We start from the raw sequence: 22,294 nt of genomic DNA, 5'->3' as shown, positions 1-22,294 counted from the left end.
GCAGGAATACTTTTGGGTATTTTCAGACGTCTGTATTTCACATATTTTTAAAATGATCGAATGTTTAAATTTATGAGCATTGTATAAGCATCGTAACACACGTAACACACGTAGCATTTACAGCACAACACGATACGGTGATGCTCAGGGAAGCCTGCCAGACTTAAAAGAGGTCAAGTTATACAACACATGCGCAGATAGCGTTGTGCGTTGCAATCTGCGATTGCTCGCTGGGTTATATAGGCGCGAGCTTCCTTTGAAATAATAATTTAAAAAAGAACATTTTTTTACGAAGCGATAATGTCGACAAGCGACTTCTACTTGAGGTATTATGTTGGCCACAAAGGCAAATTTGGACACGAGTTCCTGGAGTTTGAATTCAGACCCGATGGTAGGTGGAGTGTGGGACTGCTGTTCTTCCTTTCAGCCGGCCAAGGCTAGGCTATGCTATGCTAGGCCGGAAGAGACTTCGGCCGATGGAAACGTGGGACAAACGCTCCAAACTGTCTAGTTCCATCTTTTGTCTAGGTTGTATCTTTCAAGCTTTCCGTTAGTGGGTTAAACGAGAAACTAATAGTGTATCACTGTTTGAGCGTGAAGTTAAATGGTTGAACCGCCATGTGGCCTTTAGCTTGCGAAAGGGAGCCGAGAAGGAGAACCATTCATTCAGTCATTATGATTTATTGTTATTATATGGGGGTTCACAGGCTAAAATAGACAATTCTCGTGCACTGAGAAAAAAATAGGTTTTGGGGTTCTATTTTGTTTTTGAATCTTTAAGTGGATTCCCGGAACCCACCAAAATTAAATATAGTATTTAATTGTCTAGGTGGTATAATATGATGGACTTGTGCATGTAACTCAATCAAGAGGCTAATACGATCAAAAGAATAAATTAATAAAAGTAAAGTACTCAAACTCGACAAGTCCTAAAGTTTGTTCCAAGTTATTGGTTGTGTTGGAAACTTTTCTTTTTCTCCAGGTAAGCTGCGCTACGCCAATAACAGTAACTACAAGAATGACGTCATGATCCGAAAGGAGGTAATCATTTATTCATCTGAACCGTTCAGCCTGACAAGGGTCGTATGCTTTTTTGGTGCATATACATAGGAGATAGTGTCGTGAGCCGCACCAAGACGAATGAGGACGGTTGTAACACCCCAGCAAGAGAGATACTGTACTGCCCTTTTTGAAGTAGTTTTGCAAAAACGGCGTACGCAGTGACCTTATAGCCAAAGTCTTTTTGGAGTGGGCGTACTGGGGTTATAATTCCGATTTATTGTGTTTGTGGCCTGCCTGGCAGGCGTACGTCCACAAGAGCGTCATGGAGGAGCTCAAAAGGATCATCGACGACAGCGAGATTACCAAAGAGGATGATGCGCTGTGGCCTCCTCCTGACCGAGTGGGAAGACAGGTGGACTTAAAAGACTAAGCATTTAGTCTTGAGTTTGATTGTACTTATGAAGCACTCGATCAGGGGTGAGCAATCCAGGTCCTGGTGGGCCGCATGTCCTGCATGTTTTCTATGTCACCCTGTTGTAACAAATCCTAAGCAAAAGGTCAGATAATTGGCAAGGTCCACAGAAGCTGGTTAATAACTCTGATCAATTCGAATCCGGTGTGTTGCAGCAGGGAGACCTGGAAAACATGCAGGACATGCGGTCCTCCAGGATCGGGATTTCCCACCCCTGGACTAGATAGTCAGATTTGGTCACAAGTAGTATGAGCAGCGCATGTGGCAATCAGTTCAATCAATCAATCACAGTTTGGTTTCGCTAGTGACATGTATTTTGTAATTTGTCAAACAGTCGCTGGGTCTCAAGCATACGGACTCGATGCTGGATGTGCCTTTTGGGGTGTTTATGATGCAAGTCTTGTTTTGCTTTTACAGGAGCTGGAAATCGTCATCGGCGACGAGCACATTTCCTTCACCACGTCCAAAATCGGCTCTTTGATTGACGTCAACCAGTCCAAGTGAGGACAAGACGGCACCTGTTTGATCATTGTAAACTTTGAATGTAATTTTTTTGTTTGTTGTCATTAGGGATCCCGAAGGTCTGCGTGTGTTTTATTACTTGGTGCAGGACCTCAAGTGTTTGGTGTTCAGTCTGATTGGACTTCACTTCAAGATCAAGCCCATCTAGGCACCGTCTTCCTCTGCATCGCCGTGTTTTTGGGTCGTCCGCATATGTACATTTGCTTCGTTTTGTCTACGTTTTGAATAAAGCTTTGAGAATACAAGAACACAAGCGCCGCAGTGCTTGAGCGCTCCGATGAAACGGTTTGCTCGTTCTTACACAGCCAACAACAAACCAAATACATATTCTGTCATAATTTTCTTTTTAGTTTTCTAGTGTACAATTGAACACAACTTTTTCTCAAATTTTCATTTTTCCAGTTTACGGCTAATCCAAACTGACTCATTGTGGGAAACACTTAACTCCCAAATTAAACTTTTTCCTTGAAATACTATGTAAAGAGTTTTTTTTTCCTCAAATGGTCACCAATTTTCCCCCAAAACAGTAGACTACTCTCCGGCTATTTTTTTTCTTGAATATGTAAAGGCCTTTTCCCTCCAAATTCCAATTACCATATTTTCCGCACTATTAGGCGCACCTAAAAACTTACATTTTACTAAAAAAAAACTGTGCGCCTTATAATGCAAAGCGCCTTATATATGAATCAATTGATGAATTTGTTAATCCATACTGGTTGTACACTGCTCTGCCAAAATGTTTCAGTACGTTTTAGTACGACTAGTAAATTACAAGGTTGCATCGCTTCCCAACATTACGGCAACTGTAGTCAGGAAGCGTCACCAAATAGTTTTTATACCCGCGAGGCTATTTCATTTCAAAATAGTGCGGAAAATACGGTAATGTAATGTTGAACATACGACATTTTGGGGAAACTGCATGACCAAAATTCTTGACTCCTTTTTTTTTTCCCCCAATTTTTTGCTCGTCCATCTGCTATACAAATACATTTTACTGACACAAATTCAATGACACGATAGTAACCAGTAACCATGACAATGTGATGATTTCCCAGTCGTGTGACTTGACGTACAATCACATGATTTCCACTTAATGCTACAGGCGAGTGGCCCAGACGCTGTCAGTTGAGCGCCTTCCCGTCCAAGACATTGAAGATGTCCTCCAAGGATCGGTGCACGCAGCGCAGGAAACCCGGGACGTCCCGAGCCGGGTAGCCGCTGACGTTGCAGCCGATCCAGTTGTCGTGGACACCGTAGCCCACACCCAGGCCGTCAGGTACCACCGGAGCAAAGCCGCCCAGGCGCACAGCTGAACTGGACAGTGTGCTGGTGGACAGGATGTTGTGGTTGATGGCAGCGTAGGCGGGGTCGGCGTAGAGGTCATGCGGCGGACGCCAGGCCTCTGCTGACAGGCAGCGCAGGGCGAACAGGTGCCGGTCGAAACCTTGGCCTGAGAAACAAAGTCAAAGCACGGCTGCTCAAAGACAACTGGAGACCGAGACTTCTCACAAAGACGTCTGGGAGGGGCAATGGCACGCAAGCAAAGCGCAACGGGCAGGATCCTCACCCATGGCAGCCTCCTTGGTGAGTTGGCTGTGATAGTCCGAGCAGTGGCGCAACATGTCCAGCAATTCGCTGGCGGCGTGTCGGGCCGGCTCGTTGACGAATGCGTGAGCGCAGCGCTTGGTGAAGGCACTGGCGGGTCGAATGGTTTCGGTGCGGCCGTGCCTGAAGGCGGCCGTGCTGCATGACTCGTAGGTAGCCACCGTCTGGCCGTACTGCCGCAGGAAGGCCATCTGGAAGGACAGCTGTGCCACCGCATCCGGGCTCAGCTTGGCCGCCTTCAGACGCTCCTTGCCACCACCTACAGGAACACTTTTGCCGTTGAGGACCATGTGCGTGAGCTCTTTTCCTTTGGTGATTCAACGCACTGTCCGCGACTCAATGAAAACCTTTAAGGCTTTTGCCACGGGACTTGTTGTGCTGCTATCAACTCGTGGCCTCACAAGTAACATGAAGTTGTACGACAAGTATGCAAAAAGGTCATACAGGAGCGGAAAAAAAACGTGACGAGGTTAGCAAGGATACGGATTACATCTGAAATACCTTTGGAGAATTTATTCTGCATTCTTCCTTGACTCTTCAGTGAAAAGCGGCTCCGGTAGCTCGCGGAAAAAGGCCGCCAGCGGAACGGGGCGTTCACCTGTAAACTGCATGGCGTCGATGGTGAGCCGGGACACGGCGGCGTCAAATCCAGCTTTGGCCTTCTTGATGCCATCGCGCAACGAGTCATCCAGCTGGAAGCTTAGCCGGCGCACATCTGACGCCGAGCTAGCACCAGCAGCAGCCTGGTCGGGGTGCACGAGCGGCTTCTGAGTGGTGTCTTTGTAGATTTCGTTGAGAAAGCGCAGCACGGCCACGCCGTCGCCCCACGAGTGCTCAAAGTTGATGGCGGCGTGGCCATCGCGGGCCACAATGATGCTGAACGACTTGTCAAACCTGGGTCGAAAAAGGACGCATTCACATGCCGCCCCTCATCAGCACTTTTATTCCATTTCCTTTACAGTTGTGCACGTGTCTACCGAGTGAGGAGCAAGAGCGCAGTAGTGCGCTTACCATCTGTTGACGCCGTCACCGTGCAGCATGTTGTGCGAGGCGTCCACGCTGTCTCTTAGCGTGACGTCGTCCAGGCACAAGCAGAAGAGGGCGCTGTCCACGGTCTTGAGGACCTCACCGTTGCCAGTGGCAAGCAGCTTGTCCCTCAGCCCCGCCCACACGTCACGGTTCTCCGCCGTCAGTGCCCCCAGCGGGAAGTCAGGCGCCGGCGTGCCATCTGACAAGATGTAGCTGAGGGGGGTTAAAAAAGCGCAAAACACCTTGAGGACTAAGGACGGGTGGACGCGCCTTGGTCAGTGCCTTGAAAGCTGAAAAAACGTACGTAAGAGGGCTGTTGGACAGTACGATTCTTCAGCACTATGCTGGTGCGAGTATTCACTCTCGATCACTGACTGGTACAGAGAACCGCTAACTCTTGTACGTGAAACGCGCTTATCTCAAGTTTTGAGATGTAAAATTTTATTTTGCACAACGACATTGGGGACATTTCTCTTGGATGCAGGTGATGATTGACCCATGTGGCAAACCGCTGTTGCATAGCACCAACTACTCGGGAGAAGGACTTACTCCCTGTCAATTTTGTTTGGCCTTAGGTATCGGTGGCTTGATACCGACATTTCCGTGAGTTCTTGTAAACGTTCAAATCTAGCAGAACGTAACATTATTTTTGTGTGACGATTGGAGTACATACCTCAGGTTGTCGCGTATCCGAGCCGGTGGCAGCATTTTGCCGGCGGGATCGAGCACGTCAAAGACGTACATGTTGCCTTTCCTCATGACCAGCAGGTGCCGCCCGGCGGGGTCGGTGAAGAGCTGGTCCCGGCCGGGGTGCGGGACGCGCGTGGAGTTGAAAAGGCGGAAGTACTGTGACATGTCCAGCGGGAAGGCCTTGAGCATGTAGGCGCCGTACCAGGCAAGCGAGGTGGGCGCCCAGCGGATCAGTTTCTTGAAGGCGTCCGTGTCGCTGCGGGCTGGGTCCAGGTGGAATACTTCGGGCTCCAGCAGCCCAGCGCGCAGCGTCTTCATGAAGCGCACGGCCGAGCACACCATGTTGCTGGCGCGCACGAGCTGCCCGTTGTACTCGGTCTTAGGGTCGTCGTTCAGCGACATGAAGGGGTTGAAGTTCAGCACCACCGGATCACGCGCCGACAGGTACATGTCGAACCACGGGCCTGAAAGATACATGCGTACGCAGGCGTGTTGCAAAGTGAAAGCAGATGTTTTGTCATGGCTTTTAGTCGAGGACTTAATTAGATTAATTTGATAGGCAATGTGTTGTGAATTAAATGAGTGGATTTACTCCAATCTATTAAGTGCATTTTGCAGCACGCTTTGCTCATCATTGTGCTCCACACAGAATTTCCCTGTGTGGAACAAATATGTCAAACAAACATTACCTGAAATTAGGGGTGTAACGATACATCGATACACATCGATTAATCGATATAATGCTCTACGATTTATTGGCATCGATGCTAAAGGTAAACATCGATTTATATCGCCGTGTTTGACCTCGGACATTAGACGCGACTTTAGTTTGAAATCCAGTTCATTGTTGCTTGCTTCCTCTCTCCGGGAGCAGTGCGCCCGGCGTTGTTGTGTTGTGAGCAGAGCACGCGCGTGAAAGGGGAGGCGACAACTAGTACGCGGCTCCTGGGCTGGTGCTATGGCTAGTGTCCAAAGAGACGAGGAAATTTGCTCCCCTTTAGGCTTCAAGTCATTCGTTTGGAAGCACTATGGATTCCAAAGAAAAGATGGCTCAACGGACAAGACACGTGCAGTTTGTAAATCCTGCCATGCGGTGATCAAATATTCAGGGAGCACAAATCTCGCCGCACATTTAAAGAAAAAACACGACATCAAAGTTCAGTGTTAAAATAAGCACTTTGTATACTACAATACTCTTGTAATTTCCTAAATAAAGAGTTTGCAGTACCTTGTTGATTTTGCGTATGAATTGTTATAAATCAGGATATTGTTCTATATTTTTTATTAAAAAAAAAAAAAAAAATCGATCGTAGAGCACTATATCGCGATATATCGTGAATGAATCGCAGCAGGCTTTAAGATATCGGCAAATATCGTATCGTAGTTCTTTATATCGATATTGTATCGTATCGTGGAAAAACCCGCGATTTACACCCCTACCTGAAATATAGCTGGTGTGCTTGTTTTTTCTGTCTTGGGCCAGCAACACCTCTTGAAGCCTTTTTCCTTCACCAGCCAGGAAGTCCTGCGCCACCCTTTCAGTGTTTCTAAAAGAACAAACTTACTTTAAAAAATCTTCTCAAAAAGTAGCAGTGATGTTGTCCTTTTTCATTCCTTAGTCAAGTTGGAGTTCACCTGAATTGTTGGTCATCCAGGAGAGGCTGTTGAGCGGCTAGGTACCTCCTGATGGTGTCCTCAAGTTTTGGCACAGGCAACCTGGACCAGGCAGCAGCATGGCAACGTAAAGGTAATATAGAGGAGCCCTGGAGTAGTCGCCAAGCAATCGCATGGTACAAAGTAGTTGTTTGTTTTTAAGTGTTGCTTATGCGAGTGTTGACTGAATGAGCAAAACAGCACCCTCTTACGTCTGCAAGGTGATTTCGAGTATGCACTTTCACCTCCATTCAGCGAGAACGCATAACACTCGTGTCACCTTGTGGAGATTTAAAGTGGCGTTGTTACCTTGGTAAACTCTTCTGGTAGTGCATAGTAGGCACAAGGCTTCTGTGCAAATACTGTGATGACGACGAGGAAGAAGTCTCGTCATTGCTGCCGTATTTTCGCCTGCTTAATGGCCAGCAGAACCATCTTGAATGTAAAAAAACAGCGGGTTTTCTCAAAGTATCTACGGAGAGCACTTTGGCCATGACGCGGGAGAGGAAACCGCGCACTCAAAGACTTATTGGACGAGGCGGTCACAGAACAAGCGACAGCTGCCACCTGAATGAAGCTAACCCCTTAGCAACCACTGCTAAGCAAACGGCTTCCGTAGCAAACTCGCTAATAAACTGAAAGGCTTCTTATCGTATCACTTTTAAGCTTGTTACAAAACTTTGCCAGACGCTTGAATCTGGCACAAGGCTCTAAAGAGATTAACACGCGTATCGATTGAAAAAGAGAAACGAAAAAGTTAAGGTGTTCATTCGTATCATGTGACTTATGAACGTATACGACTTGCTTCGTTAGACCACGCCCACGTGAACGCTCAACTTGCCAAGTCAAGGAATTCACACGTTTTTATTAAGTATAAATAAGTAAAATTAGTATTTGCCTAACTATATGTCATACATATGGTCCATAAAGTACACAGAAGAATGAGTTCAGCATATCGCCGCCACAGTGCGACCTTTTTGGCCAGCAGATGGCAGTGTTGCCATCTCTTGTGTCGTTTAGGAATGTGCGCCCTATATTTTTTCCGAGCTAAAGGCATAGCTCGCGTAGTGACGTTTATTAGATAATATTCACAAGATAATACTACATATGTTTAATTACCACCATTTTGATCCATTTCTCAGATGACTTTTAAAACCACGATGCCGGGCCGGAGCTATAGAAATGGTGGCAACGTTTTGCGCTGAGCTGGATCTCCCTCTGAAGTCGACTCATCGAGTCTGGGGGGTAACCCGGAAGTGCAGCTCGCAAACAGTCTAGCACAAAAGTTCACCGAACACCCACACAAACACTTTGCTAACTATTCTTCTTGCTACTGTCACGTCGTTCACCTTTTGTAAAATGCCCGAAATACACACGCCAAGGTACGAACGCTACACAAGAACCGTTTGAGTTCTTTACCGACGCACTTGTTACACACTGGGCGATAGGATTCATTGCGCTCAGGTCAGGTGTTAAGAAAAGTTGGCACGATCTAACTTGTTTGCAATTAGTTGTTGCAAATGACCTTTCTTTATCGTCATGACACGTTGAAACGGACGTGCAAGACCTACGTGCTGCATGCGCATCACCAGCAGATGTCATGTCATTTTGTTTCTAGTCCATTATTTCTATTTGTGGTCTCAAGTTAACAACTGTGTGAAGGGTTGTGGCCGTCTGGAGCAGCACCAGTGAAGGCCTGGAGGGCTTCAAGGCCCATGCTGTGTTTCAGGAGATTAACAAGAAACTGCAGCAGGTGAGAAGGAAGGTGGTGAAGCCTTCACCGTGAATGTCAAAGATCGTTCCGAGATGTTACGCGTGCGTGTTTGACCAGGAAGGCGAGGCGTTTGTCAAGAAGATCGGTGGCGTGTTTGCCTTTAAGGTGAAGGACGGCCCGGGCGGGAAGGAGGCGACGTGGTTTGTGGACGTCAAGAATGGCAGTGGTCGCGTGCACAATGACACAGGTGATGGTCTCGTTGGTCTCCCGTGACTTGAAATGTGAAAACAAGTTCTGCCCGTGTTTGTTTGCACGCCAGCCAAGAAAGCGGACTGCACCATCGCCATGTCCGACTCTGACCTGCTCGCCTTGATGACCGGAAAGATCAACCCTCAGACAGTAAATACATTGCACCAGGGACGTGCGGTCAGAGGAGGCAAGGGAGGCCACGCCTCCCCTGCCATCATGAAAAGGGGAAAAACAAATTCAATTGTTCTTATTTATAGTTTTATATTATATTTTCCTTTTAATTAATTAATAATTAATAGTTATGTATCATTTTGAACCAAAATCGCTGAATTTTTATAGTTATTTTAAAACCGAAGATAATTCGCTCGGAAGAGCCAACTTCCTGCCTTGCCTCCTCTGAGGATTGCGTAATCACACGGCTCCCTATGTTGACAGGCTATGCAGTTAGACTGAACTGCTCTCTGTCTTTATGTCGCTGTTTAAGTGTTCAAACACTGTGGCTATATTAACTAATTTCCATAGTTAAGCTAATGCATATAATATCTAGTGTTTTTTGTCATGTGCCTGTAACGTCGTGTTTCTTTTAGATGAACAAAACGGCTTTGAAAAGAGACCTTACGGAGGCTATAAAAAAAGGTTCTCCAGCCTTATGGCAGGGGATGCTAGTGATCCTGGGATGATTCATGCGCCTACCTGTAGAATAAGAGATCTCCAGTTCAAATTTACAGTGAACAACTGAGGAGCAGCCGTCCATTTATTTTGTTTTACATTTGTTTTGTTTTGGTTTTTCCCCTGTTTTTACATTTCGTTTTACAATGGAGGATTACATATCCAAACAATTTTCAGCTGTGGATTTTTGGTCGAAGCAGGAGGTCATCAGTAAAGGAAGACCAACTCCGGAGTTAAAAGGTTTGATTCGGACAACGGGCCTTCGGAGTATGTAATTTCAAACGGAGTGGTACGCACGATTGAAAACAAGTTTTTGATTCCATGACCTTTATTGAGTGTTTTTATGTGTGAAGACTGCTGATATGAGATTTTAATTAAAATAGTTCAAATTGAATAATGAATAAGCAACACTAGAGCAGTGTTCCCCAACCTTTTTTGTGACACGGTTAGGTGCCGGAAAAATTTAATTTTCCTGGGGTGAGGGGGTGGGGCGACGTTAGTGCCTCCCCAGTCATGAACCTCACCGCACGTCACTGCGTTGCACATATATACTTTGGGATCAGATGTGGGTTGGGCCCCTGCGGGCTCCCTGACGATCTCTCTATCAAAACCCTAAGCATTTATTGGTCTCCATCTGTGGCGGCCTGCCAAGGTAGCAAACGAGTTGCACCGAGGGACAACAATGCTTAAATGCTTCTAAATTTCATTACTATTATTTCTATTACCGTAATTTTCGGACTATAAGTCGCGTATTTTTTTCATAGTTTGGGTAGGGGGGCCACTTATACTCAGGAGCGACTTATATGTTTTTTTTCCACAAATTTTCACTTGATCATTAACACATCACTTACTTACAAGTATAGTTGACCACTTCACATGTTATTTTTAGTATAGTTGATCATTTCACATGCTTTGATATCTTTATCTTGAACATATTCAAAACATGAAAAAAAGAGAGAAAAAAATCTAATAAAGTAATTAACACTTTAAAGCGCCATATCCTCTGGACATGTCCTCTGTGACCAGGATGACATAAAGGACGAGAAATTTGATCGATGGATTTAATGATTTGGAGGGACACAAATGGTTTGATAATATTGTTGTTTATGTGATAGTTATTTAAAATATAGTTTATATATCGTTGTATGGGCCTGTGGAATAATTTGAACTGCGGCGCGGCACACGGCATTGTTGACAAAGGACGATCGATGGATTTAATGAATTGGAGTGACACAGATGGTTTTATAAACGTGTTATTTATGTAATAGGTTTTTTTAAATAACTGAATGTTACGTCAGGCCCGTTCCCAGCTCCTCGTTTGTGTTTGTCACGTTAGCATACCGTATCGTTTAGGCTGTTGTTGCTCGTTCATGTCTGTTCTCGGTGTTGGATTTTTTCGAATAAATTACCCCCAAAATGCGACATACTCCGGAGCGACTTATATATGTTTTTTTTCACATTTTTGGGCATTTTATGGCTGGTGCGACTTATACTCCGAAGCGATTTATAGTCCGAAAATTACGGTAAGTACAATATAAGCGTTCCATTTTTGTCTTAAAAAATACATGACAAAATGTGTCTCTGTTTCTGGGGGGGGGGGCGGGACATAATTGTGGATTTCCCATCCTTTCAAAGGGAAAAGACGATTTAAGGTGTGGTGTGAAAACAAGGCAAGGTGGCACGGGTGCTGGCTTACCTGTTTACCGCTATGCTTTGTGCACAGGCCTTCTTCCAGGGTAAGCTGAAGATCACCGGCAACATGGGCCTGGCCATGAAGCTGCGCAACCTGCAGCTGCAGCCCGCCAAGGCCAAGCTGTAGATGGCACAGGACGAGACTCTGCTCTGGTCAGACTTGCTGTCATTTCCACAGAATGAGTCACACACAGCCACTGCATTGACAATGTAGACAAAAACAAGTACCGTAATTTCTGCACTATTAGGCGCACTTAAAAAATTAAAATTTACCCCAAAAAACACAGTGCGCCTTATAGTGCAGGGCGCCTTGTATATGAATCAATTGATGAATTTGTTGATCCATACTGGTTGTACACGGCGCTCTGCCAAAATGTTTCAGTACGTTTTAGTACGACTAGTAAATTACAAGGTCGCATCGCTTCCCAGCATTACGGCAACCGTGGTCAGGAGGCATCACTGAATAGCTGTTGTACCTGGGAGGCCATTTCATTTCAAAATAGGCTGTTCCGTTAATGTTTTCGAGTACGTTTATGGATCAATATGCAATGTAATCATAAAGAAGCAGCACCAATGTGTTAAATCGGTCTTTAGTCGGTTTCGATCACTCTTATGGGAGAGAGTTTGAGAAACGTGATCGTTTACAGGGGACCGCCATGACACTTTGCTGAGGTTTATAAAAGTCTGCGAGCTGAGGCTCTCGGGAGTTTGCGGGTGGATGATTCTATAATGATAGCTGCTATACGCACGAGGCTCTTTCATTTCAAAATAGGCTGCTCTGTTAATGTTTCGAGTAAATTTACGGATTGATATGGAAGGGAAACATAAGCAGTACCAATATGTTACATCGAACTTTAGTCGGTTCCGATCAGTTTTATAGGAGATAGTTTGAGAAACGCGATTGTTTACTGAGGGCTCATTGGTTATTGGCTAGTGGATGCATACCGCAACCCTAGTCAACCTCAGTTTGATGCAGTATAGCTTCTATTTTATGCGCCTTTTAATTCGGTGCGCCCTATATATGAATTAATTTCTAAAATAAAATATTCAATGAGGGTGCGCCTTATAATCCAGTGCGCCTTATGGTGCGGAAAATATGGTTCTACTACAACTATATTTAGCGTTAAATAATTTGGCGACCTTGTTTGACTTGGATTTTATCCAAATCCTCAAAAGTCCAAAGTTGTTTTTTCAGTCATCCTCCACAACAGGAGCCGAATTCTCTTTGAGGTTGATCACAGTCAACTTTGGCCCTCAAGGATCAACATTTTTAATGAAGCGCATGACCAAGTGATGCTTTAGCATTTTCTTCAATTTGAAATAATGCCTCGGTTTGGAATGAAAGTAAAATTATTTGAAATCCAATTAATTGGGGAAAAAAATCAACACACAATGTTGGTGCCCACTTGGCAGCTTTTTGTCTTTTTCTTTTTGTCGCCAAATCAGCCCAAAGTGCACTGCAGCCATATTCAGAAAGGCAACACGTGGACGTGGACAGTGGCCTTTGCGGGATGCCTGAGACTTGGATGGTTTTCTTCAGCAAGGGGATGACTTGAATTGACTTGCTGTTTTTTTTTTTTTCCCGCAGTAAGTTGGGCCTTGCTGGGGAGTCGCCACTTGAGACTTGACTGCGACTTGTTGCAGGAGGGCCTCCAAGATGGACTCCCTCCCTCCCACACATGTTTTCCATTTAGCGCTGCAGCCTCTCCCACCTTTGATTATCTGGAAGCGTTTCCTGCTCCCTCGGACAGCGTGGGCGTTTTTTTTCTTTTTTTTGCAGCTCACCCTCCCAAGAAAGAATTTGATGCATTTGGAGCCAGCCACTTTGTGTTTGTTGCGTGTCCGCTTTGACGGAAGCTTGCGGATTGCCGCACTGGCTGCACTTGTCTTGTTGACGTGACCCACTTTTCTGCCCGGTGCTCACAGCGGGATTACTCATGTTGGAGCCCACCGGGATGTTTGCGGTATTTATGTCGTACACACCCCCTCCCCCTGCTCCGAGGGGTGTGCGCGTGTGCAAAGGACACACCTCTACATCTTCCCATCTTTCGTCTTTCTTCAGTTCTTCAGTAGTTCAGACTTTTTTTTTTCCCTCTTGCCCTGTTCGGTTTTGCTTTGCCAATTAAAGTAGAGCAAGGAACTGGAAGTGCACAATTTTCTACACTCTTGACCTTGTATTGTTTTTCAATCCCACTCTGCTCTTGATCTGTGATGTGGCGTCCGGTTACCAGGACCACCAACAGGAAACATCCCCAAAATGTTTTCAGGACTGACTCTAAACACCCAAGTCCTTTTAGTGTCTGGGAAAAACAAATGTATACAACTCAATCTTGGAATGATCTTCATTTGATTTAAGATGTCAAGCATAACAACAGCGATGGGTTCTTTTTTTGCCCCTATCAACCTTTTCCTGTATGATTAAATTCAAAGGATTACAATAAAGTTTGTTTTCATACCAAGTAGCTTATGTACTATGAATCATAATTGCATTAAAATTGGAAAAAAACAACCTAAGGTAACAAAAATACCTCAATCAACATCATCCGAAACAGCACTAACATTTAGTACTTTGATGTTCGACACAAGAACAAGGCCTACGCAAGCTAACTGAGCAAGCAAGCGACAATGAGGAACTACCTCAAGAGTAGGCCAACTGCTCAACCCATCGTCTGCAAAACCGACGAATTAACTTTTTTTGGACCAAATGACCGGCCGTCGGACAAGCTAACAATCAACCAACAAACGGACCTATCAAGCAACCAAGTAACTAACTAACTAGCTACCCAAACTCACAAATAGCTAACCAATAAAATAATAGAATAGAGAATGCTCTACCGCAGTGGTCCCCAACCTTTTTTGCGCCACGGACCGGTTACGTGTCAGAAATATTTTCGCGGACCGGCCTTTATATAAATAAATAATACATTTATATAAATAAATAGTACATTTATAATAAATATATAGGCTGCTTGGTGGCGCACTGGGTAGCATGTCCGCCTCACAGTTATGAGGGTGCGGGTTCGATTCCACCTTCGGCCCTCCCTGTGCGGAGTCTGCATGTTCTCCCCGGGCCCGCGTGGGTTTTCTCCGGGCACTCCGCTTTCCTCCCACATCCCAAAAACATGCTTGGTAGGCCGATTGAAGACTCCAAATTGTCACTAGGTGTGAGTGCGAGTGCAAATGGTTGTTTGTCTCCGTGTGCCCTGCGATTGGCAACCGGTTCAGGGTGTCCCCCGCCTACTGCCCGATGACGGCTGGGATAGGCTCCAGCTCGCCCGTGACCCCCGTGGGGACTAAGCGGTTCAGAAAATGCATGGATGGATAATAAATATATAAATACGATGAAATAAATTGATGGTACGACTGGCATAAATACAAGTATAAACGGCATGAAAATAAAACTCACCATTACGTTGAATTTGTGGGAGCACTGAGCTTGTTTTTCAGAAACAAGCCAGCGTAATCGGAGACAATGACGCCCGAAGTGGTTAAGGTTTGTCTTTTAATACAGGATGCTTGGTCTCTATGTGCCCAAGCACTCATTGCCTCGTTAGCTAGCCTGTCGCCAGTCGCCACATATTATGCAGAGTGGGCTTGCTTGGCCAGTCAGTCAGTCACCTGTGGCGATAAATCCATATTTGAAGTAGGACTTTTTTTTAAATGCAGCTTTCCTTTTCTTAGAAGTCGTGGCCTCTTCTTCTTCCGTCCCCTCATTGGGATTTTTTCCCTTTCCGAAGAAGCTTACCAAACATGTCTGTTTCTTGCTCATTTTTGCTAGCTTCGCGGGCTCGACTGGGGGGAGGAGCTTCTTGACCTGAATTGGCCTGTGTCAACAGACACAGATGCACCGACGGATGTAATTGGGAGAGAATCGCCATTTTTTAAAAATAATTTTTCAAAATAAATTCTTACTCATTTTTGCTAGCTTTGCGGGCTCGACTGGGGAAACATGTCACGTGACCGGGACGAGCGTCTTGACCTGAATTAATTGATCGTTTTAAAAAAAAAAAGAAAATAAAAAAAAAATTCTGTGCGGCTTGGCGGCCCGGTACCAAGTGACCCACGGACTGGTACCGGTCCGCGGACCGGGGGTTGGGGACCACTGCTCTACCGGACTTATTTTTGGCCCTCGAGGTCACTAAAAGACCAACGTTATGCGAATGAAGGTTTTGGGACAGAACGTAAGGTACAACTAGGTCAATGAGATAGGAAGGCACTGAGCCATGCAATGTTTTAAAGGTTAATAAAAGAACCTTGAAGTCGTCTCTTAAATGGACCGGGAGCCAATGCAAGTTGGCTAGTATCGGGGTAATGTGAACAAACTTTCTCTTCCTTGTGAGCAGTCTCGCCGCAGCATTTTGTACCAACCGTAGACTTTTAATACTGGACTTAGGAAGACCAGAGAACAATATGTTACAGTAATCAAGACACGGCTTAACAAACACATATATAATAATTTTCGCATCACGAGTTGAAAGAATCGTATGAATTTTAGCAATATTACGTAGATGAGAAAACACAGTTCTTGTCATGTTTTTAATGTGTTTTTGAAAGGAGAAATTGGTAAAAATGATTGCTTTTACAAGGACAATAAGATCCATTTGTAGAAATGTAACAAGGCAACATGCTTGTGATTGTGCTTGTCTTGCATCATCTTTAGATCTGGTTTTAATCAGACAAATTCTTGACTGCAACTTGTCGCAGACAAAGATGATAAATTATCAAGTTGTGTGACATTTTGTGTGTTATGTAACACATTAGTGATTGTTTATGGCACTGACTGTACAGTCCTAGCAGCGATAAGCCTCTCTCCTTGTATTTGTGTCACTTTGGGACTGCTAGCGCTTAGCGCTTAGTTTAGCGTTGAGCAAGCAGATACTACATACGCATATGCTGTGAAGATTTAACACCACAAGCCATGTGACCAGTGAACACCGCACCGCAGAAAAGGTCATCGATCAGAACGCAGACCCCCGCCAAGTTTAAATAATCTTACACGTCTTTGATGGTAAAACTTGTTCCACTCCTCTGCCGTCCGTGGCAACAAGGATATTACAAAGGACTCACCAGGGGTGCCTCAAGTGCCGGCCTCGAGAGCCCCTTATCAAAGACTGAAGCAAGAGGTTTTCAGTGCAGCTCCATCTTCTGGATCTGGTGGGTCACTGCCCCTGCTTGGTGCCAATCCAAGTAGGCTTGTAACAAGTGACAACAATGAAAATGAACTGACTGACACGTCAACCTGACTGACCCAGCAAACACACAAGTGACTAACCGACTGACGAGTTGACTAACTGACCGATCGACCCGCCGGCCGGCCGACCTACCGACCGACCAACCAACCAACCAACCAACCAACCTGCTTTTCTTCCAACTAACTGGCTGGCCAAGTAACCTGTCAATTGACTGAGTGGCAACTGGCAAAGAAACCAATTGGCCCACCTTCCTCTCAAGCTACTAAATAACCAAGTGACTCACTGACAAACCAACTAGGTGGCTAAGTACCCAACCGATTGATCCGCAACTAACCCACCGATGTCTACATCTAATCAACCAAGCAGCTGACTAACTACCAAAATCAACAATCAAAGCATACTATACATACCAATCATTAACATTTATTAGTATTAGCTTGTTTAGCAGGATGTTTTGTTTCTCCACATTCTCCATCCGACATGCCTGTTAAAAAACATCTTCATACTGTGTATCTCGAATGCAGATAACGGGGTGCCAGTGGAATGTTTGCAACAGCCCGTGTAGTGTGACAGTGTGACATTCTGTCTAGTGTATTATTGTTGAATGTTTTGATCAAATGGCGCTCGTGTACTACGATACAAAATGTGCTGTGTCATCACATTCATCTCATAATGTCATGTGTTTCCTGTCTAGCCGTCCAAGATGGTCCAAGATGGACCGACTAACTTTTTATTGGCTCGAAAAAAGGAGTGCTTGAAATAATACGATTGCGTCCACATCTCCTCCCCATGATGGTGTGTGTGTGTGTGTGTGTGAGGGAGACATCTGGAGGTTGTGAAGTTCTCGTCAGACTGCTGCTTTTGCTATGGGACGAGCTGCTGTGTGTGGACGGGAACATTCGTGCAAGTTTGTCTGAGGTCCGGCACAAGACTGCTGCTGCCGCCGCTCCTGGTCAGTCTCTTGTCATGTCTTGCATGTTGTCGCATGTCCTCATTGTCTGTTTGTCTCATGTCAAATCGAAATGGTCCATTACTAGGGATTGCATGCTTACGGCCGTGTGACAAGTTGTCTAGTCCAATGTCTCAGAGTCCAATCTTATCACCTCAAATGATGGTTGTATGTCAGTGTGCAGACAGTTAAGACAGCAAAGGTGACAGGCAGCCCCTGTGCCCCCGAAATCGGTGGTTCTCAAACTGGGATCCCAGAAACCCCCAAAAAATAAATATCCTGTCATTCAAGTGCTGAACTACGTCTGGGAACAGGCACACCAGCATTGCATGATTACTTTAATAAATGATGAATCTGTTTATTGGATGAAAAGCTGTGTTTTTTATTTGGAGTGTGTTTTTAGTTTTGATGCATGCTGGGAAATCCCCCTGCCTGTTTGCCTGGAGTCAGTGAGCGAGGATGAGGATGTGGATGGATATCAAGCATACCGTGTAGATGATTCACAACAAACACAAGGCCACTGGAGTCTTGAGACCAGAGACTTTTATGGCTTTAAAAGAAAGAAAACAAAACTCTGTTTCCAGAAAAGTATGTTTTGATCCAAAATGTCCTGGTTCTTGAGCAGCAGGAACCCTGAGCGGCAAGCATGGCTTTTCCCAAGCATTCCATCCTGAAGATACCCTGTGTTCTGCTGGTGCTGGCCGGACTTCTGGTCCTGGCCCAGATCCCGGCAAGAGCGCAGGGGGAGAAGCCAATTGGGCCGCCCGTTATCGCCGTGGCCGAATCGGAACCCGGCAAATGCCCGGCGGACTGCAGCTGCACGACCGAGGGGGCGGTGGACTGTGCCGGAGTGGACCTCACCGAGTTCCCCGAGGGGCTGCCTGCCACCACCCGCCAGCTGGCGCTACAGGTGCGACCCGTCAGCTTAACTACCTGCGTGTTATGGCGGGACCACCTATTGTCCTTTGTTTCCCCACGGCAGAACAACAAAATTGAGGAGATACGGGTGGAGCACCTGTCACACCTGCATCGCCTCGAGACACTCAACCTGCAGAACAACTGGCTCACTACAGACGGTCAGGACTTTACTTTGAAATGACTACTTCCTGTTCCACTCCAGTCCAGTAGGTGGCAGTAATGCACATTACAAAGTAGAACTAAAGTGACACAAGGGTCTTTTCAGGTCAGTTCCATCAAGTAACCAACTGACTGACAAACTAGTCAGCTGAGTAATGGACTGCCGCAGCGATTGACCAACTGAACCAACCTTACTAACCCGAAACAAACGGCTAAGTAACTATTTAACCAAACAGGTGGAGAAGTCATTTGACTGACTGGGTGACTGAAAGAGCCACCTATCTACCCAGCAAACAAAGTCAGTGGCTTTTTCTAGCTCATACTGGTTGACTCAGGTTCTGAGGTTTCGGCGTTGGAACCATGACTTCCTGTCTCGAGTTTGTGTGGTCTGCATGCCTGCTTGGGTTTTGTCTGGGGTTACTCATTTGCTCTCAGGTTTCGTGATGTGGACGTGGATCGTTGTTTGTCTCTCTGTGTCCTGCAATTGGTGTATCACCTTCCAGTATGCCTTTCTTTTTACCAGCAATCCTGAAGAGGATAACTGCAGTCATAAACAGGTGAAGTTGACAGGAAGTAGAAAAACCGAAGGCAATGATGCGATCTTCTCTTTCCAGGCTTGGAAGATGAAGGTTTTGAGATGTTAGAAGAACTGGCGTATTTGTACCTGGCCAACAATCAGGTAGTTGAAATTGCTCCCTCAATCAAAGCTCTTCAGACCTCTCGCTTTGAGTTCAGGCTTATGTGAAGGGTTTCTTTCCAAGTGTCATTTTGTGCACAGCTTGTTCTTTCCTCACTTGAAGTCCCTTTAAATGTCCTGAACATTCCATGCAAAGTATCTTCTTGTACTTTCAGCTCACCTCTGCACCTAAAGCCTTGCCGCCCTCCTTGGTCAGTGCTGACTTTGCGGCTAACCAACTCACCAAGATCTTCCCATACACGTTTGGCTATAAGCCACACCTGAAGTATGATTGCGCCGCTTGTGCTCTTCCTCAAAATGTTTCTGTGTAACGGTTCTCCTGACACGCAATCAAATGTTTTCAGGTCCGTCTATCTCCACAACAACAAGTTGACAGATGGCGGGCTTCCCGATCACATGTTCAATGCTTCTGACAACCTGGAGATTCTCACCATGTCCAGCAACTTCTTGCGTACCGTGCCGAAGAACCTGCCCCCCAGCCTGTACCGTCTTCACCTGAAGGTCCTCCCCCAAGATGTTTTCTGTCCTCACCAGAGGATCACACTGACCACTGCGTCTTTGAACAGAGCAACAAGCTGGAGAAAATCCCAGCTGGAGCCTTCGACAGCTTGCAGAACCTACGAGAACTTTACCTGCAGAACAATTTCCTGAGCAACGAGGGCATGGACAACGAGACCTTTAGGTAGGGAGAAAGTTTACAGTGTAAGCATCCAGAGACACGGTGCCATGACAGCCTGATGCCTTCCAGCCAACTGAACAGCCTGGAGTGCTTGGACTTGTCCAACAACAACCTGAGCGTGGTGCCCAAAGGTCTGCCTCGCAACCTGGTGCTGCTGCACCTGGAGAAGAACTCCATCCGCAGCATCCCCGCAGATGCGCTCAGTTCCGTACGCAACCTGGAGTATCTTCTGCTGCACAACAACAAGTTGCGTTCACGCTTCATCCACCCAGCCGCCTTCCAGGTAACTTTGACCTGGTGTTCGACTGAAGTCGCCAACTAAGCCAGGTCATGACTTGACTACGTGAAACTTAGCACATACTCCACTTGCTTGCTTTTCATCACAGTAATGTGAAACTTGCGGCCAGATTTGAGACCCTTTTGCGATCTGCGCATGTGGCTTATTCCCACTGAGCCTTGTGCCTCCTTGACTGCTTTCGTTGCGTCCCTCCAAGGGCCTGAAGAAGCTGCACACGCTTCACATGTACAACAACCAGTTGGAGCGTGTTCCCCGAGGTCTTCCTCGGCGGGCCAAGACCCTCATGCTGCTCCACAACTCCATCTCAGAAATCAGCCGCAACGACCTGGCGGTGCTCTACACGCTGACCGAGCTCAACCTCAGCTACAATCAGCTGAGCAACTCCAAGCTGCACCGCGACGCCTTCCGCAAGCTGCGGCTGCTGGAGACGCTGCACCTGTCGGGCAACGTGCTCCACTCGCTGCCCATTGGCCTCCCTCGCAGCCTGAAGGTGTTGGAGGTGAAGAACAACCAGCTGACCTCCATACCGGACGGAGCGCTGACGGGCATGGACAAGCTGCAGAAGCTCATCCTTAGTGAGAACCAGCTCAGGCTCAACTCGGTCTACCAGGGAGCCTGGATGGAACTCAGTGCGCTAACAGTGAGTGGAATTGTGGCTCCTGGGCCCTGGCCTTTCTCTGTTTCCTTTTGCACAGAACGACAACACAACGTGAAAGTTGATGCTGTGGTGTTGTCCATGTAGACGTTGGACCTTTCCAGCAACCTGCTGTCGCACATCCCGTCTGACTTGCCCGAGTCGTTGGAGTACCTTTACCTGCAGAGGAACCGCATCTCCAGCATTCCCGTTTCTGCGTTTGAAGGCACCCCCAACATCAAAGGAATATACTTGCGGTAAGAAAACGCCCACTCCTCAAGTAACTGAGCATCAAGGAAAACAACGAGCAACAATCACTGGACAGCTTTGCAGAGGGTGTGCCAATGGCGCAATTGCCTTGGGCAACCACCAAAAAGTTTTGTGTTGGTGGTTTTACCATTCTATAATGGTGTACATTATAAAAACACAATCATAACATAATTAAATTGAAAGTGTCTGCCACTACCACGAGGCTAAGTGACTCCAGAAGATGCTGGGATATCAGTCACTTTTGTAGAAGACAAACAATATGTGTCTCTGAGTAGATTATCTGTCTCCACTGTTTGTTTTGCTTCCAAGGTCACAAGTTTTGATACTTGCCGTTAATTAACAAGTCAATGGCGTTTTGCATAGTTTGTTCGCATTAATCAGACTCAAATGAGCGACACCCGAATTTAGCGGATAGTAAAGTAAATGTAGAGTTTGGACAAAAGAATTGGGACACCTACAGTAAGAGAAAAAAAATTGGTGCTTGATCAAAAGTTTGGGGACAACTCTGCAATAGAAAAGTAAAGAAACTGGAATTTGAACAAATGTATTCAGAGAATTACATTTGTCCAAAATGTTTTGTAGATTAAGATCATTAAGATCTGATTACCAAATTGATTATGTGTTTGTTCCAACACTTCTGTCCAAATGGCCAGCTGCTGTTGTCGTGTCTCAACCAGGTGCAAATCATACCAATAAAACGTTGTGCATCTGACCTGACTTGCAAGGTTCAACCGTCTGTCGGCGATAGACGAGAGCACGCTGGGTCATCTCACCCAGCTCCATGTACTTGACATCGGTGGCGGCAGCGCCAGAGACGAGGACAAGGAGGAGGACGAGGAGTCCAAGTGACCTTGGAAGACTGAAGCGTTCCTGAGACATTCCTGGTGCAGGATACCGGATGAGAGTTAGCTTGGGCAGTCCATGTAGAAACGGATGGACTGTATATCACATACGATGCGTTTGCTTTTGTCCGGCAGCGTATTAAACAACAAGGCATCCTACCACCGCCATGCCCTTGCTGTTCTTTTTATCCAATATGTGCGACTACAACGTTACGAGTCCAACGGTACTGTGACTAAGCTCCTAACTCATTTTAGTCAGATGAGCCTGGCTACTCTGTTTAAGAAAGGTGAGACTCCGCCAAAACTGGGGTACAGATTTGAAAAGAAAACATCGACCAAAAGGTGAAGACGGTCCTGCA

At 46.1% G+C, this 22,294-nt stretch overlaps 4 protein-coding genes across 5 annotated transcripts; 3 read left to right on the top strand and 1 right to left on the bottom strand.

Moving 5' to 3' along the window:
* Positions 1–184: 184 nt before the first annotated feature.
* magoh (mago homolog, exon junction complex subunit) lies at positions 185–2,472 on the top strand. Its single transcript, XM_061298192.1, has 5 exons — positions 185–391; positions 983–1,041; positions 1,304–1,414; positions 1,892–1,974; positions 2,045–2,472. Exons 1-5 carry the CDS (start codon positions 301–303, stop codon positions 2,142–2,144), a joined length of 444 nt encoding a protein of 147 aa, XP_061154176.1. The 5' UTR covers positions 185–300; the 3' UTR covers positions 2,145–2,472.
* On the bottom strand, positions 2,324–8,019 carry cpt2 (carnitine palmitoyltransferase 2). The gene is made up of 8 exons (XM_061298184.1): positions 7,283–8,019; positions 6,956–7,036; positions 6,761–6,867; positions 5,304–5,784; positions 4,613–4,843; positions 4,200–4,495; positions 3,564–3,860; positions 2,324–3,446 (listed from the first exon to the last, which is right to left on the bottom strand). Exons 1-8 carry the CDS (start codon positions 7,465–7,467, stop codon positions 3,118–3,120), a joined length of 2,007 nt encoding a protein of 668 aa, XP_061154168.1. The 5' UTR covers positions 7,468–8,019; the 3' UTR covers positions 2,324–3,117.
* A 31-nt stretch (positions 8,020–8,050) lies between these two features.
* scp2b (sterol carrier protein 2b) lies at positions 8,051–13,759 on the top strand. Of its 2 annotated transcripts, none has more exons than XM_061298194.1 (6): positions 8,051–8,355; positions 8,636–8,726; positions 8,853–8,934; positions 9,007–9,086; positions 11,329–11,450; positions 12,886–13,759. In XM_061298194.1, exons 1-5 carry the CDS (start codon positions 8,333–8,335, stop codon positions 11,422–11,424), a joined length of 372 nt encoding a protein of 123 aa, XP_061154178.1. In that variant the 5' UTR covers positions 8,051–8,332; the 3' UTR covers positions 11,425–11,450; positions 12,886–13,759. The 2 variants fall into 2 exon arrangements, with proteins under 2 accessions (XP_061154178.1, XP_061154177.1); XM_061298193.1 differs by having other exon boundaries at positions 8,116–8,355; positions 8,805–8,934.
* Positions 13,760–17,177: 3,418 nt separating this feature from the next.
* On the top strand, positions 17,178–22,094 carry podn (podocan). The gene is made up of 11 exons (XM_061297837.1): positions 17,178–17,441; positions 18,064–18,348; positions 18,421–18,514; positions 19,130–19,194; positions 19,368–19,477; positions 19,557–19,713; positions 19,779–19,894; positions 19,961–20,174; positions 20,386–20,829; positions 20,932–21,080; positions 21,819–22,094. The coding sequence occupies exons 2-11, from the start codon at positions 18,085–18,087 to the stop codon at positions 21,940–21,942; spliced, it is 1,737 nt and encodes a 578-aa protein (XP_061153821.1). The 5' UTR covers positions 17,178–17,441; positions 18,064–18,084; the 3' UTR covers positions 21,943–22,094.
* Positions 22,095–22,294: the final 200 nt, after the last annotated feature.

This window comes from Syngnathus typhle, linkage group LG14, assembly GCF_033458585.1.
Source record: "Syngnathus typhle isolate RoL2023-S1 ecotype Sweden linkage group LG14, RoL_Styp_1.0, whole genome shotgun sequence".
Classification (NCBI taxonomy): domain Eukaryota; kingdom Metazoa; phylum Chordata; class Actinopteri; order Syngnathiformes; family Syngnathidae; genus Syngnathus; species Syngnathus typhle.
Note: the sequence above shows the minus strand (reverse complement) of the source record. Positions and strands in the feature narration are given on the sequence as shown.

Coding starts and splice junctions, on each gene's coding strand:
- magoh (XM_061298192.1), top strand. CDS start 301: ATGTCGACAAGCGACTTCTACTTGAGGTATTATGTTGGCCACAAAGGC. Junction 392..982: donor GTTTGAATTCAGACCCGATG/GTAGGTGGAGTG, acceptor CTTTTTCTCCAG/GTAAGCTGCGCTACGCCAAT. Junction 1,975..2,044: donor ATTGACGTCAACCAGTCCAA/GTGAGGACAAGA, acceptor TGTTGTCATTAG/GGATCCCGAAGGTCTGCGTG.
- cpt2 (XM_061298184.1), bottom strand. CDS start 7,467: ATGGCCAAAGTGCTCTCCGTAGATACTTTGAGAAAACCCGCTGTTTTT. Junction 5,785..6,760: donor GCACACCAGCTATATTTCAG/GTAGGGGTGTAA, acceptor TGTATCTTTCAG/GCCCGTGGTTCGACATGTAC. Junction 3,447..3,563: donor CACCAAGGAGGCTGCCATGG/GTGAGGATCCTG, acceptor TTTGTTTCTCAG/GCCAAGGTTTCGACCGGCAC.
- scp2b (XM_061298193.1), top strand. CDS start 8,333: ATGCCCGAAATACACACGCCAAG. Junction 8,356..8,635: donor CCCGAAATACACACGCCAAG/GTACGAACGCTA, acceptor AACTGTGTGAAG/GGTTGTGGCCGTCTGGAGCA. Junction 8,727..8,804: donor TTAACAAGAAACTGCAGCAG/GTGAGAAGGAAG, acceptor GTGTTTGACCAG/GAAGGCGAGGCGTTTGTCAA.
- podn (XM_061297837.1), top strand. CDS start 18,085: ATGGCTTTTCCCAAGCATTCCATCCTGAAGATACCCTGTGTTCTGCTG. Junction 19,195..19,367: donor TGTACCTGGCCAACAATCAG/GTAGTTGAAATT, acceptor TTGTACTTTCAG/CTCACCTCTGCACCTAAAGC. Junction 19,714..19,778: donor TGTACCGTCTTCACCTGAAG/GTCCTCCCCCAA, acceptor GTCTTTGAACAG/AGCAACAAGCTGGAGAAAAT.